The sequence below is a fragment of the Bombina bombina genome, chromosome 2, assembly GCF_027579735.1.
Source record: "Bombina bombina isolate aBomBom1 chromosome 2, aBomBom1.pri, whole genome shotgun sequence".
In the NCBI taxonomy this organism is placed as follows: domain Eukaryota; kingdom Metazoa; phylum Chordata; class Amphibia; order Anura; family Bombinatoridae; genus Bombina; species Bombina bombina.
Window position 1 is genome coordinate 1,097,066,527 of NC_069500.1, and position 15,190 is coordinate 1,097,081,716.

The window sequence follows — 15,190 nt, forward strand, 5'->3', positions numbered from 1 at the left end:
ATCTTGTTTGTGAAGTCTGTCTGACTGTCACTCCTGCCATTTATATCTACTTGCTTTACTGTCTGCTCAAACATCACCACTAAACCACAATAACTCCTGGCTCGTAAAAAGAAGAAGAAGAGAAGTTTGGGGTTTATTATAAGCAGGAATAATATGAGGTTCACCTTTAGTGTTACAATGGGATCACCTTCATAAGCAGTCACATTTTTTTTTGTATGGCACTAATCCTACTGCTTAAAGGGACACTGAACCCAATTTTTTTTCTTTCATGATTCAGATAGAGCATGCAACTTTAAGCAACTTTCTAATTTACTCCTATTATCAATTTATTTCGTTCTCTTGCTATCTTTATTTGAAAAAGAAGGCATCTAAGCTAAGGAGCCAGCAATTTTTCGGTTCAGGACCATGGACAGCACTTGTTTATTGGTGCTGTCCAATCAGCAAGGACAATACAGATGGTTCACCAAAAATGTGCCGGCATCTAAACTTACATTCTTGCATTTCAAATAAAGATACCAAGAGAATGAAGAAAATTTGATAATAGGAGTAAATTAGAAAGTAGCTTAAAACTGCATGCTCTATCTGAATCGCGAAAGAAAATTTTGGGGTTCAGTGTTCCTTTAAAATTATATTAAATATCTCTTTGTGTTAAAAAAAAGTGTTTGTTCCACGTTCCCTAGGAAAAGAAAAGCACATTTTGTAACCAGCATATGCTCCAAATCAAAAGGTTTAGGCAGTTTGAAGCATTGTGAAACCCACGGTTACAGATTTTGCTTTTTGGCCTCTCTAGTGAGTGTGTGGGACACAAAGAATAATGTTTACAGTAATGCAAGAAGTGTTTTATCTCTCTTTAATGTACCTTGTGGAATTAGATGGCTTTTGAACTGCTGCATTTTTCCAAAATAATATTTATTTATAAATCCTATTGACAATAATTGTACAACAGCAAAGTAGAAAATGTAATTGCTTCAGAAATATTTTGCTTTGCTAAAATACCTACAGACACAAGGAATCAATTTAGCTGTTTATTTTCTGGAAAACAAAAAAATGCTACTTACTAATATGTCTGTGGTAAATACATTTCATGTTATAAAATGTTTATTTTAATATGTTAAATGGAAACTTCACATATGTTGATCAGATGTGTAATATTGTTGCATGTATTTATACATGATTATAGCACATTGACAATATAATAGCATAAATATAATTTCTTTTAGGCTTCTTCAACTTAAATATTGGTTGCACAATTTGATTGTCCAGTGGATCATTTTTTACCGTCTGCTTTTTCTGAGCCAATGACAATCGTTATATTTCTGCAGCACCAATCAGCAGCTAGAACCTAGGTTCTTTGCTGCTCCTGAGCATACCTAGATAAACCTTTTGGCAAAGAATAACAAGAGAAGGAAGCAAATTAAATAATTGAAGTAAATTGGAAAGTTGAAAATTTGGGTTTAGTGTCCCTTTAAGAGTGATATTTATTTTTTATTACCTCTCTTTTTTGTGAACCATGGCATAATACACAATTGTTCTAGCACTGAAGAATATGCGGGCACTCTTCTGGTTATTATTTCAGCAAATCCTGCACATGCGTCTGTCTTGATCTGTGCATCTCTGTACCACAGTAAAAGGAAAATAAAAGCATTTGTACATATTTGTGCCAGCTGCTCTCTACAAAAATATTGGACAACAAAATAAATGTATTTCCATTTTGAAGCCGGTGTGATTATGTCTCTAAGAAAGAGCAGGAAAAGTATTGGTAGCTAGAGGTCTGACTGGTTAAAGGAGCACTCAAATCAAAATTAAACTTTTATTATTTAGATAGAGCAGCCATTTTTAAACAACTTTCCAATTTATTCCCATTAAAAACATGTGCACAGTTTTTTTTATATTTACACTTTTTTAGTCACCAGATCCTACTGAGCATGTGCAAAAATTCACAGAATATACGTATATGCATTTGTGATTGGCTGATAGCTTTCACATGATACAGGAGGAGTGGAAATGGAAAACACTTTTAGATTAGTAAGAAAAAAATCTACTACTCATTTGAAGTTCAGACTAAGGGTCCGATTTATCAAGGGCCCAATGGCCCCTAATGCTCCTGTTTCTGCGCGAGCCTTCAGGCTCGCCGGAAACAGCAGTTATGAAGCATCGGTTTTAAGACCGCTGCTCCTTAACTGGTCCATCTGCTCTGAGGCTGCAGACATCAATCCGCCCAATCTCATACGATTGGGCTGATTGACACCCCCTGCAGGGGGCGGCATTGCACAAGTAGTTCACAAGAGCTGAGCGGATCATGTTGGATAGACCGATAATAACTCGGCCCCTAAGTGCTATTGCATTGTCGTTTTATCATGCATTTGTTGATTATGCAAATCTACTGTATTTACTGGTCTTTCAAGGATATATTCTATCAATAAAGAATAGTTTTCAAAGTCATGACCAAGTTCAGCTCAAACATAAAGCCAGAACAAGCATGTATATATTATCCTCTGTTTAATTAAATGTTTCATTATAACTATGGTTGCCTAGCCACAAACGTATCTTCTGGATGTACTTCAGTATCAGAGATTGCAAGCAGGTTGATGTTCTGTCATTCTGTGTTTACAGATTTTAGCAACAGGATTGAGCGGCCTCTATTCATCTTTGCCTACCAAACTAGATGATAAAGGCGAGGAATGGCACTGCCTGATTAAGGAAGATTGGCTCCTGGTTCCTGCCCTCATCCAGTTCATGAATTCTTTAGAGTTCTGCAATGCTGTCATTCAGGTTAGAAATATGTCTTTTTTTCTATTAAAAAAACAAAAAAAAAAACAAAGAACCTATAGACAAATTATTATATCATGAAATTAGTTGTATCCATTCCCATTTCACAATAAAATAATTAGTCTTAAAGTTCCATGATACTCCAACATTTTCTATGTTCTAAGAGACTGTGTTTAGTGTTTTGAAAAATGTATGTCCCTCTACTAACTACACCATTTTTTTCTGTAGGAGACTCTGTCCACTACTGAGCAGTAGAGTCATAGAACTTAAAAAATTTTTGTGCCAATAGTGTACCAGATTACAAGTGGAGTGTTATTTAACGCTCCCTCTTGAGCGTTAACTGAACTAGAAGTAAGCTTTTTGTGCACGTTAGGTTGTGCTCATGTTTCAGTTAAAAGGAAAATGTTTTCGCTTGTGTGCTAACCTGACGAGTGCAAAAAGCCCAACTTAGAATATTGCGCGCACTATAACTTATTTCCCCATAGAAGTCAATGGAGCAAAAAGGGGAAAAAAACAACTTGTGTGCAAACACTATCCCATATTCTCAAGTGCGCTAACCCTACATAAAAATATGTATATTTTACATTCAAATGTTCTTCACATAGCAGAATATGTTCGATTTATTTATAAAAACACACACATATATATATATATATATATATATATATATATATAAATATATATAGGTAAAATATATATTTATACATGATTATATATGGTTATAGATAGATACAGATATAGATATATACAGGAATATCTATTTATAAATACTTAGAACATATTTTGCTATGTGCAGAACATTGGAATGTGAAATGTTTACAGCAAATAAAAATGTAAAACCTTTATTAAAATGCACTTCTATATACTGTATGTTTATATATATATATGTATACATATGTATTTATATGTGTATATATGTCTGTAAATACATATACACACACATATAAATGCATAAATACATATATAGACATATATAGACATATAAATGTGGACTCTGGATTCTTAACACATTATCAGAATTTTTTGTAATGTACTTTCATTTAGTCAATTACATTGTATATTCTACATTCTTTATACATAGGCACACAGGTAAGCCTATGTCCACACTTTTGTCTTTTTTTAACTTTTGTATTCCCCCTGTATATACAATTTCACATCTTCATAGATATTGATTCATTGTTGATATATAACTTTATGTCAGTATATGCTCTATGTATAGCTATATATTTCCCTTGTCTGTTCTCCTACACTGGAGACTGTCTGCCTGTTAACTAAGCCCCCCTCATGATTTTTACGACACCTCCTCCTCTCCCTGCACTTTCTGTCCTCTTAGCTATTCTGTGTTTTAAGATATAATCTGTAAATTCCATTGAATTGGTCAGTATTGCTCCAGACTTGATAAAGGAAGGAACTCTTCCGAAAGCTTGTCATCTTATAAATGTATAGTTAGTCCAATAAAAAAGTATAATTGCGAAATGCAATACTCTTGTTATTTTGATTGATATATATACACATACATACATACATTACACCTGTAACCTCATATCTTTGAGCCCTTATAACTTTTTTGTGCACTATATTTTTTAATAATTTTTATTAGATGATTGTATTATGAGTGTAACTGTACTTTGTAATGTATTTTTTATGTGTTTTGTGACACTTTTTTGTTTCACAAAATAGTTAACCAGATAACTGAGGATGCGGTAATCATTCTAGCATAAATCGTGATTGGACTCAAGCGATCGCATTTACTTTCAACTTTGAATACAAGCGGAAAACCCTTGCGTGCAAATACCCGTGATATCCCCCTTGTTGCTCACGATTAACTGTTAACACTCCACTCATAATCTGGCCCTATATTTTTTTAATATGTTTAACGTCTGCTCTTTCATATACATGATTAAAAAAATAAATAATATATTTGTTTAAAGGGACAGTCTACACCAGAATTTTTATTGTTTAAAAAGATAGATATTACCTTTTGTTACCCATTCCCTAGTTTTGCATAACTAACCCAGTTATATAAATACACTTTTTACCCCTGTGATTACCTTGTATCTAAGCCTCTGTCAAAAGAACTGAAATAAGGGGGCACTTTGCAGACATCCATTTTAGCCAATCAGAGCTGGCTCACTGGAACTCCACATGCATGAGCACAGTGTTATCTATATGGCACACATGAACTAACACCCTCTAGTGGTGAAAAACAGTCAAAATGCCCTGAGAGAAGAGGCGGCCTTCAGGGGCTTAGAAATTTGCATATGAACCTCCTAGGTTTAGCTTTTAACTAAGAATACCAAGAGAACAAAGCAAAATTTGTGATAAAAGTAAATTGGAAAATTGTTTAAAATGACATTCTCTATCTGAATCATGAAAGTTTATTTTGGACTAGACTGTCCCTTTAAATAAACTGTTTAATAAAATTAAAAAATTTTAGCTAAAAAGGGGCACTTGTTACCAAACAATATTACAAATAGAGACAGGTGTCACACAGCAACTGAAAAAAAACAAAGCTGTATAAATCACTGGGGTATATCCTAATAGTTTAGAAAAGTGTATCAAGTAATTTCATACAATTAATATTAGATTTTGTACAATAAATACATTTGTACTGAATACTGTATATTAAAAGACATAATTGTATATATTTGTATTTAATTTATATATATATACACAACATACGCACATATACATACAGTATATATTATTTATTTTTCTGTTGGTTTTAACATCCCCATTATAATGTTGTCTATACACCTCCTTGATCTATCTTTTTCTTTCTATGTAACAATAATTCTATTTATTGGTATGTCAATTAGTCTCAGATTGCTGCAAAAGAGAAGGCTCTCATTGGTCTGCTGCTATATACATACAAGGAATATATTTGCTTATGTTTGCAAATAACACTGTGCATGAAAAAGTAAATAGATATAATTAAAGATAATGATCCATCAATCAAAAGTCTTGTGAATGATATAATATTAATTTACAGGGTTTGCAGCCTTTAAATTTAAATTATGATTACTTTAAAATGATGCTGTCTCATAGTCTCCAACTATAACATAATGAATGATAATTTATTTTGCATTATAACTGTTTTGGTTTAAAAATCTAGCTTATTACCTTTATTGCCATAAACATCTCCTGTGGAGGTTAAGAACATTTGAAGGTTGCCACAAGATTAATGATTCAGTTCTAAAATTACATTTCAAAATGAGCATGTAGAAATTATTATGAATGTCATCAGAGTGTAATGGTTAACACTATCATTGCTGTACCCATATTGTAGCAAATAACCTCCAGCTAAATAGACAGTACAGTTTTTTTCTGTTACTATGGAAAGAGTTTGTCACGTTATGAAGTGGGCATTATACTACATTACTACACAAACTAGATGCTGTGGAGTTAAATAATAAAAGTTTTGTTAAATAAACAAGCCAAATACCTAGTCTAGTAATAAAAACAAGACAAGGTTCTATTACTTATACAAAGCTATTTACATACCCTAATAACACTCAGACCAAGAAAATAAGAGAAATAAAATATTGTTATGCAAATGTAGGCATTTTAGACACACTTTCAAAATGGGCAAATACAGCAATAAATGGTAAAAGACAAAGAATGTGTCATAATTTGTGTACACTGCTGATTGTTAAAAATGTGAATATGTACACCACTTTCTACCCTCGCTTGATAAATCGAGCCCCATGTATGGTCTGGTAATGCACCCAGAGCTTCACTGACAAATTTCAGCTGCTGTTCTCCTTTATGTTTCTAACACAGTTTTCCCATTAGCTATTCTTAATTACCCCAGAATATACCCCATTTCCTACACCAGTTTGTCACCTGTCTATAGTTTATGATGGTGGTCACCAGTAAAGGCCTAGAGAAAGAAATGTCATCCGTTTGAATGTTTATATGTGGGACACACTCTCACACCTTCTTTTAAACAGCAGCATCTGACAATGTGGGCTGAAAAAATTGCTTTTGCCAAGTATGTGTTTGGGGCAAGAATCACTGATGTCCCAGAAATGTATCCGCTGTATTCTTGATTTTGAATAGCGGGTGACAGTATTTCATGTAGTTTTCCCATTTTTTAATAGTTACATCTCTGTCACTGATAGAAAATGTAAGTCCAGATTCCTTTATTCATCTAAAGCATGTGTCTGACTAATGCTTAAAGGGACAGTCTACACTAACCTTATCCATGCCTTGTGGGCGAGATTCTGGCTCCACTCTATTATATGTTGTAATGAGATAGCTTGGCTGTAAGTGTGTAGGTTAGGGAGACCCGTCCCTCCCTTTGATCGGGGTCTATATAAGGTACTTTTATTTATTCTGGGTTTGATACCTTGCCATACAAAATCTTCCATTGCTTTTTGAATGTTGTAGACGTGTGGGGTGGCTGGTGTCAGTGGAATGGTTTGTAGGATGTATAGGATGCGGGGCAACATTCATTTTTACAATGTTAATTCTACCTATCCATGAGAAGGATTTTTTCCACCACCCAGAAAGATCTTTAACTATCTCTTCCTTAATTTTTTTGTAATTAGCTTCTATGGTTTTGGGCAGAGTCGGTCTGATAATAATCCCCAAGTACAGAAGTTCCTTTGTGTACTACTCTAAGAGGGCAGGTACTAGCTATGCGGTTGAAGTTTTCACTTGGTTCGTTGATATTAAGGAGTTCAGATTTATTGAGGTTCATCCTTATTTTGCTGGCTATGGGTTCTATTGAAATAGCAAACAAGACAGGGGAGAGTGGGCACCCCTGCCTGGTTCCATTCGTGATTGGGAATGAGTCTGATAGGACTCCATTCACATACACCTTGGCATTTGGGGTGGTGTATAGAGAAGTGATCCACTTCACGAGGTTGGGGCCGAAGTTCATTTTCTGGAGTGTGGAAAGCATGAATGACCAGTTAACCCGGTCAAACACCTTCTCCGTGTCTGTCCAGAGGAGGGTGAGGGGAACAGATGTTATTTAAGCATGTGTGATCAGTTGGATGACTTTAAGTGTATTGTCTCTTGCTTCTCTGTACGGGATGAACCACGTTTGGTCAGTGGAGATCAGTTGTGGTAAGAATTTATTGATTCTGTTTGCAACTAGTTTAGCCAGAATTTTGATATCAGAATTTAGCAAGGAGATTGGGCGAAAATTTTCCGTTTTTATAGGGGGTTTACCGGGTTTAGGTAGTACTACTATGTGGGCTTCTAGCATGGAACCAGGCAGAGATGCTGTGTCTTGAATTGCGTTAAATATGTCAAGTAAGTGAGGGGCGAGTATATGGGCAAATTTCTTGTAATATTTGGAACTTAGGCCATCTGGGCCTGGGCTCTTGCCCAATGGTAAGTTTTTAATGGTTTGTAAGATTTCAGTAATATTAAAAGGTTCGTCTAGCGAGGCCTTATCTTCATCTGAAAGAGATGGCAACCCCACCTTTGATAGGTAGTCCCGTACCTGGGGTGAGTTCTCTCTACTATTCTGTAGATCTGTTGGGCTGATATTGTTCGGGCGTTCGAGTGTTTCATAATATTCCCTGAATGTAATTGCTATGTTTTTCGCATCATAATGGGTGATATTTTTGGAGTCTCTGATCTCATGGATGTATGTTTTGAGTTTTTTACGTGCTAGGGCTCTAGCCAGTATTTTGCCTGCCTTATCACCCTGTTCATAAAATGTTTGTTTCAGGAAAAGTGCCTTTTTTTGCTGCTCTGCACATAGATGTGTTGTCAGGTCTGCTCTAGCTTGTGTCAGGTCTGTCAGAAGAGTGGTATTTACAGGACTATTCTTATGTTGTTGTTCTAAGTGAGATATTCTAGTTAACAAGGAGTGGAGTCTCTCTCTTTTGAGTCTATTTTGTCTAGCCCTTACTTTTATGAGATCCCCTCGGATTACACATTTATGTGCTTCCCATATGGTGGTTGAGGGGAGGGTGTCTGTTTTATTTAGTTGGAAGTACTCTTGGAGTGATTTGGTGAGATTCGTAGCGGTGACAAGGTCATCTAACAGTGTGTCGTCAAGTTTCCATGTAAAAGCGGATATCGGAGATTCTGGCCAATGGATCGTGCAGGAGACAGGAGCGTGATCTGACCATGTAATGTTCCATATGATGCAGTCCTATATGGTAGTGAGGCCCACCGTATCTGAATAAATGTAGTCTATCCTGGTGTATTTATTGTGGGGGTGGGAATAGAAGGTAAAATCTTTTGTGTTCGGATGTGTAATTCGCCACACGTCATGTACTTCTATATCCCTCAGGTATTGTGTTATCAGTTTTAGTGTCTTAGATGTTATGCTGGAGGAGCCGTCGGAAGTGTCAAGACGAGGGTCTATAGGGACGTTAAAGAGTGCTCCTTTTTGGATTTCTTGAATTTTTTGTGTCATATGCTTGAGGAAATAAGCTTGCGCCGTGTTTGGGAAAATAAAGATTAACAAATGTTACTGGTCTATTATATAGGAGACCTACTATCATGATGTAACGGCCCTCAGGGTCCTTCTCAACTTGTGTAAGACTGAAAGGGATCCTCTTATGGAACAAAATTCCCACTCCCCCTTTTTTAGTCGGGCTTGGCGCGAAATAGGCTTGGGTGTAGTGTTTTTGGAACCATTTAGGTTCGTGGCCCTTTTGGAAAAGCGTCTCTTGGAGGAGAATTATGTCTCCTCTCATCCTGTGAAGTTTGGTGAGCACTATCGCCCTTTTGTTTGGGCTGTTCATGCCCTTTACATTAACTGTGATCAATTCCAATCCGTAGGACTGGGAGTATGTGCTATGTGTTGGCATTGTGGCAGATGCTGGTAACTAGTTAAGACTAAGTGTGTGATTGGTGTTGGGGGGGGGAGGGTAGTTAGGCCGGGGGGTATAGGGGAAAGGAAGTGTCATTCAATAGGTCTGTGGTGTAATTCCAGTAGCGGAGCAAGTGTGGGGATGAAGGGGCTTACCTACACCCGTGGCAGTCAAACCTGCAAAGGAAAAATCTTGAAGAACAATATAGCAAAAAAGACAAACAAATATGTAAAATCAGGAAAAAACAGTCAAACAGTAACCGTAAACTTTCTAGGGGTAAAAAGCCCTAGTTCACTGCCTATGGAAATTAGTTATTGTGTAGGGTTATAGGTTGAGTGGGTGTATGTGTGGACAAGATCAGCCGTAGTAGTGTATGTAGGGTGAGTATGGGTGAGATCGGTGTGTGAGGTGTTGCAGCTGGTCTATGTGGGTGTAGAGTGCGAAACTCTACAACACTGTTTTTTCCCCTTTCTACCCCTGATTCCCAGAACATTGTATGTTGTGTCTCTTATGTGTGGGCATACCTTCAATGAATACAGATACATTAAACAGTACATCACAACATGAGTTAATAGATAAACATATGTTCCACTTATCTTGATGAAAAAAGGGGGGGAGGCACTTTCCAAGCCTCCAGTGTGTTATAAATCATACTCAGTCCGAAATAGACTCTTATGACAGAGTTCATATTCCTTCAGGTCAGGCTGAGCTGGAGGACCAGCTTGTCTTTACCTATTCTTGTTAATGGGGATGTTCCAGTTTCAGGTGCTTGTATTTTTCAAGTTACAGTGTATCATCTGCTGCTGATTTTTCTGCAGTAGCGGGTGGATTCTGCAGTTGTTCCAATGCTGGGGGAAGTTTATTTGACAGGTTAAGAGTATTATTGAAGGTTGGTAAGTCGTCCAGAGAGCGGAACACTGTGGTGGTGTTGTTTCTTGTGGCTATGATGCACATAGGGAAGCCCCACCTGTAGGGGATGTTGTTTTCTCTCAAGACTGTTGTAATGAATTTTAGGTCCTTTCTTTTTTGTAGAGTAGCGGGGCATATGTCCGAATATATCTGAATTTCTATCCCAGCATGTGTAAGAGGCGTTGTGTTCCTTGCCCCTTTGAGTATCTCTTCTTTATCTCTGAATAATAGTAGCTTCACTATCACGTCTCTCGGCGGTGCCTTGGATGGTGGTCTTGGACGTAAGGCACGGTGGGCCCTTTCAATAGGAACCTCTGGTGCAGACGGCGTATTTTTTGCTGTTCGGAAAAGGCTTTGTAGGTTTCCCTTGCAGGGCATCTGGAGGGATGGATTCAGGAATTCCTCGGACCCGCAGGTTATTCCTGCGGCTCCTATTTTCTAAGTCCCCCATTCTCTCCATTAGGTTGTGTAGCATGTCAGCATGTAGTTGTGTGTTGTCAAATTGGGTTCGCATTTCAGACTGTTGGACTTCTTGTTTCTTTTCTATAGTTGAAACTTCTAGGACTGTGATATCTTTCTTAAATTCATTAAATATGTCTTTTACTTCCTGCATGGCTTCTCTTATATCCTCTCTGGAAGCAAAGTATTTGAGGTCATTCTTAGTAACATGTTGTGAGGAATCTGAGAAACCCATGGTTGCTTGTGTTTCTGCTTCTTGTCTATGTTTTAGGGATGTTTCACTTGAGGGTTTTGGTGCAGGCTCAGCTGGTTTTAAGTAATTGTTCATGGTGGATGTTTTGCAATCTTTGTTCATTTTTGTGATCCTTTTGTTAGGCATTTCAGGTTGCATGAGTCCTAAGTGTCATCCTTTTTTTTTTTTCCTTTTAGTTATTTATTCTGCCTCAAATTAGTGTGCTTTTTCTTTTCTGTTTTTTGATGCACAAGTAGTGCTGCAGGGTTCCTTTACTCCTTTGTCTTTGTCACAGGCCTGGGAGTGTGGCTACTTTTGTATGAAGGCTTAGTAATTATATCTTGGTCTGTAGTAATGGAGACACTTTTAGTAATAAGTGAGCAGGAGTATGTTGTGTAGCACAGATTTGTCTGTTTTAGCTTCCTTTTGTTTTGTTTAATTTTTAATTTTTTTATTTTTTTATTTTTTATATTTTTTTTAATTTTAATTTTTTTTTTTTTTTTTTTTTGGTAATGTCCCCTCTTAACTAGCTTCGTTTGTAGTTTATCCCTCTGTTATTATTTTAACCCCCTTTATTGTTGATTGTTGCACATATTGTTGCACATGTGGGGCCGTTTTCCTACAACTCAATAGGGAGAGTGGCTCCTGTTATCCGGCCAGAGTCAGGTCTCAGTAGCGATCAGACTATCTATTCAGTGGATCGAGTAACGCTACTTGAAAAGGGGCTCACCTTTTAGCCATGCTCCGGTTTTTGTTCCGGTTTCGCCCTGCTTGTTATTTTGCTTTCGGGGAAGTCCCTCTGAAGCTCCGTGCGTGCAGGTAGTGATCTGGAGCTGTATCGGGTGGTAAGTGCTCACAATGCTGGCCCTGCAGGGTCTATGGTCTCCCGTGCCCCGGCTCCTCTGCTTCTGATTTACTATTGGGGGATCCTGTGATGTGGTCAAAGTGTCGGCTGGGTTCCGGCGCTTGAGGGCTGATAGGCCTTGCTGCGTATAGGAACTTTTTCTTTGCCAATCCTGCTGCATGCTTGCTCTCTCCACATAAAACACCCCGAAGATGAATGAGGGTTTCCCTGTGGTAGCTACGGCTGGAGATTAGGTTGATATAGATAATATTACACCGGCAAATTAACTTAAGACACCGGAGCTATGTCTTCAAGCAGCCATATTCCTATGCGGCCAAGCTCCGCCCCCGGGGTGTTTTTATTTTATCTGTTTTCTTTCTGTTTATCTTTCATATCTTTTATTGATTTTCCAGTTATACACAGTTAATTCACATTATTTTGTTTGCCATGGCTCATCCCTTCTCATGTCCCACTTTTCTGTCTTTCGTTTTATTCCATTTTGTCATTTTTTCCCCCCCTAGTTTTTCTGTGTTATTGTTCTTAAAGGACCAGTCAACAGAGTAGATTTGCATAATCAACAAATGCAATATAACAAGACAATGCAATAGCACTTAGTCTGAACTTCAAATGAGTAGTGAATTTTTTTTTCTGACAATTTTAAAAGTTATGTCTTTTTCCACTCCCCCTGTACCATGTGACAGCCATCAGCCAATCACAAACGCATACACACTTATTCTTGCACATGCTCAGTAGGAGCTGGTGACTCAAAAAATTTAAATATAAAAAGACTGTGCGCATTTTGTTAATGGAAGTAAATTGGAAAGTTGTTTAAAATTGCTGCTCTATCTGAATAATGAAAGTTTAATTTTGATTGAGTGTCCCTTTAACTTTCTTATGTTTCCCCTTTACCTGAGGTTTATAAAGTCTATGCTTGATAATTTTCTGTTTTGTTTTTTTAAAGACTGTTCTCACATTTGAAGGAAATGCTTTAAAATTAATTTCAAGCAATCATTCTTAATTGTTGAGATATAAAATTGTCAGGGTCTTTATTTTTCACACAATAGCTTTATGACTGCAATTGCTTCTTTAACAATTATAATTAAAAAGCAGTATCTCTGAAAATGTATTCTACATTTTCTGCCCTCTGAACTCAATTCTTGCTATTCAGCAATTGCCTCCTGCAGCTTATTTAATTAGTGCATGCACAGGTTTCTACAGCATCTTCTCATTTTCTTAAAAAAAATAGTTTTAAGACCATTAGAAACATAGCATAGGGCAAAATAATGTAATATTTTCCCTTAATAATACAGCCTTAACAAATAATGTACATTAAGATGTCTCAGTCAATCACACTTCCACATTTCCTTCAAATATGAACATATTGAAGTAGTTGTTTAGCATTTCAGGCATGCAATCTAATACTCATAATAGTTCTGAAACTGACATCAATAACATTGACCATTGTGATGAAAACCTCATAAATCTCCCTTAAAATGTACTTGGTATATTCATGTTACCCAAAATAACACTAGGACATTTTGTACTTGATAATTAGAATGTATTAATGATTCCCACAGTCAATGACTGATTTCAGTAAGTAATTTATATAATAAAATGAATGACTTTCTGATTTGAGTGTGGAGTGAGAGATACAAATTCTGGAAAGGCTAAATCTTATTGTGGAAATTAACATCCAATAACTTGTGTAGAATAGATATTTTTATTTTGTCCCCAGTGGGCTGCACTGGGGCCACATCATAGCAAATAAAGGTAAATGTGTTTCTAATATAAATTTAGACACAATACATTTTTAAGATAGAAAATAAATCTAATTATATTATAGTCACAAGTTGTGCAAACCTAGATAGAAACTAGGTACTGGAAACCGAACTATAAGTTCAAAATCCCTTTAAATGTATAATATAATCAACTAAATTAAACAATTTTTTTTTTGTCTTGATATCCTTTGTTAAAAAGCATATCTAGGTAGGCTCAGAAGCAGCAATACACTACTGGGAGCTAGCTGCTGAATAGTGGCTGCACATATGTCTCTTGTTATTGACTCACCTGTGTACAGCTAACTCTCAGTAGTGCATTGCTGCTACTTCAACAAAGGATACCAAGAGATGGAAATCAAATTTCTGAAAATTGTATGATCTATCTGAATCATGAAATACAAATGTAGGGGTTCATGTCCTTTTAACATAGTTTGGTGAATAAAGTCACTCACATATATCATGTGCCAGAAAGGTTTGATTATTTAAATCTAATTTAATTTGCACACTTTAAAAATTGTTGTATCAAGATGTAGATAATGTTATTAGGCAATTTGAATCTTGTGTGATTTAAAACAAGTGCAGCCTTATTAGTTTAGTATTTAGTCCCACATAATTGGGAAGGAAACTAATATCCAATAACGACCTGATTTGTGATCAGTCAGTAAATCAGGAGTTAAGAAGACTTATTAGATTAGCCACAATTTGAACATCATTTTAGGTATTATAGGTTTCTGTATTATTACCATCCTCTCAAGATTAGCATGATTAAGGATGAATAACCCAAATCATTGCTTGTTGCTTTTGTGTGCCCTGATGCTACAATAAAGACAAGTGTTTATTTATAAGAATTGGTGCTGTGGACATTGCTTTTTCTGATTGAATTATAGTGTTTGAAAACAGAAAACATTATTTATTATCAAACACTTTCGGTGTTATGTGTTACAAGTATGCTCACCAGAGTACAGTTGAAACAAGCAGGTAGGTGGAAGATCCAGTCTGTATGGGCCTCTCTGATTAACCTCCAGGAAGTCTACAAGGCAAAGCTGGTCCTCTGGTTGTCTGGTTTCTATCTGTCTTACAACATAGTATTTCTTCAACCCTATTTGGTCTATTAAATTAGAGCCCACAAACCATGTGTGCCAAAAAGGTAGATCTCTATTTAGTAGAACAGAAAACAGGTGCCCATACACTCTCACCCAGTAGTGATAGTATTAACAAAACAAAAAAGAAATGTAAATGTGTTTTGTGCAAGTACTACAGTGGTCTCAATTAGAAAACGATTGATTCTGCACAAGGATATTACTCCATGGGGCAGAATTATTAAGCACCGTAATGGTGCATATTACATCTATTTCCGCACGAGTCTTCAGGCTCGCCGGAAACAGCAGTTAAGAAGCAGCGGTCTTAAGACCAC

The 15,190-nt window shown here is 36.5% G+C and overlaps 1 protein-coding gene across 2 annotated transcripts in view; it reads left to right on the forward strand.

Annotated features, from left to right (window-relative positions):
* The window catches only part of FHIP1A (FHF complex subunit HOOK interacting protein 1A), a 477,992-nt gene that overhangs the window by 217,774 nt on the left and 245,028 nt on the right, over nucleotides 1-15,190 (forward strand). For both annotated transcript variants that reach the window (XM_053703737.1, XM_053703738.1), the window contains exon 4: nucleotides 2,614-2,772. In XM_053703737.1, coding sequence (XP_053559712.1) covers nucleotides 2,614-2,772 — 159 coding nt within the window. The remainder of the gene's footprint in view (nucleotides 1-2,613; nucleotides 2,773-15,190) is intronic.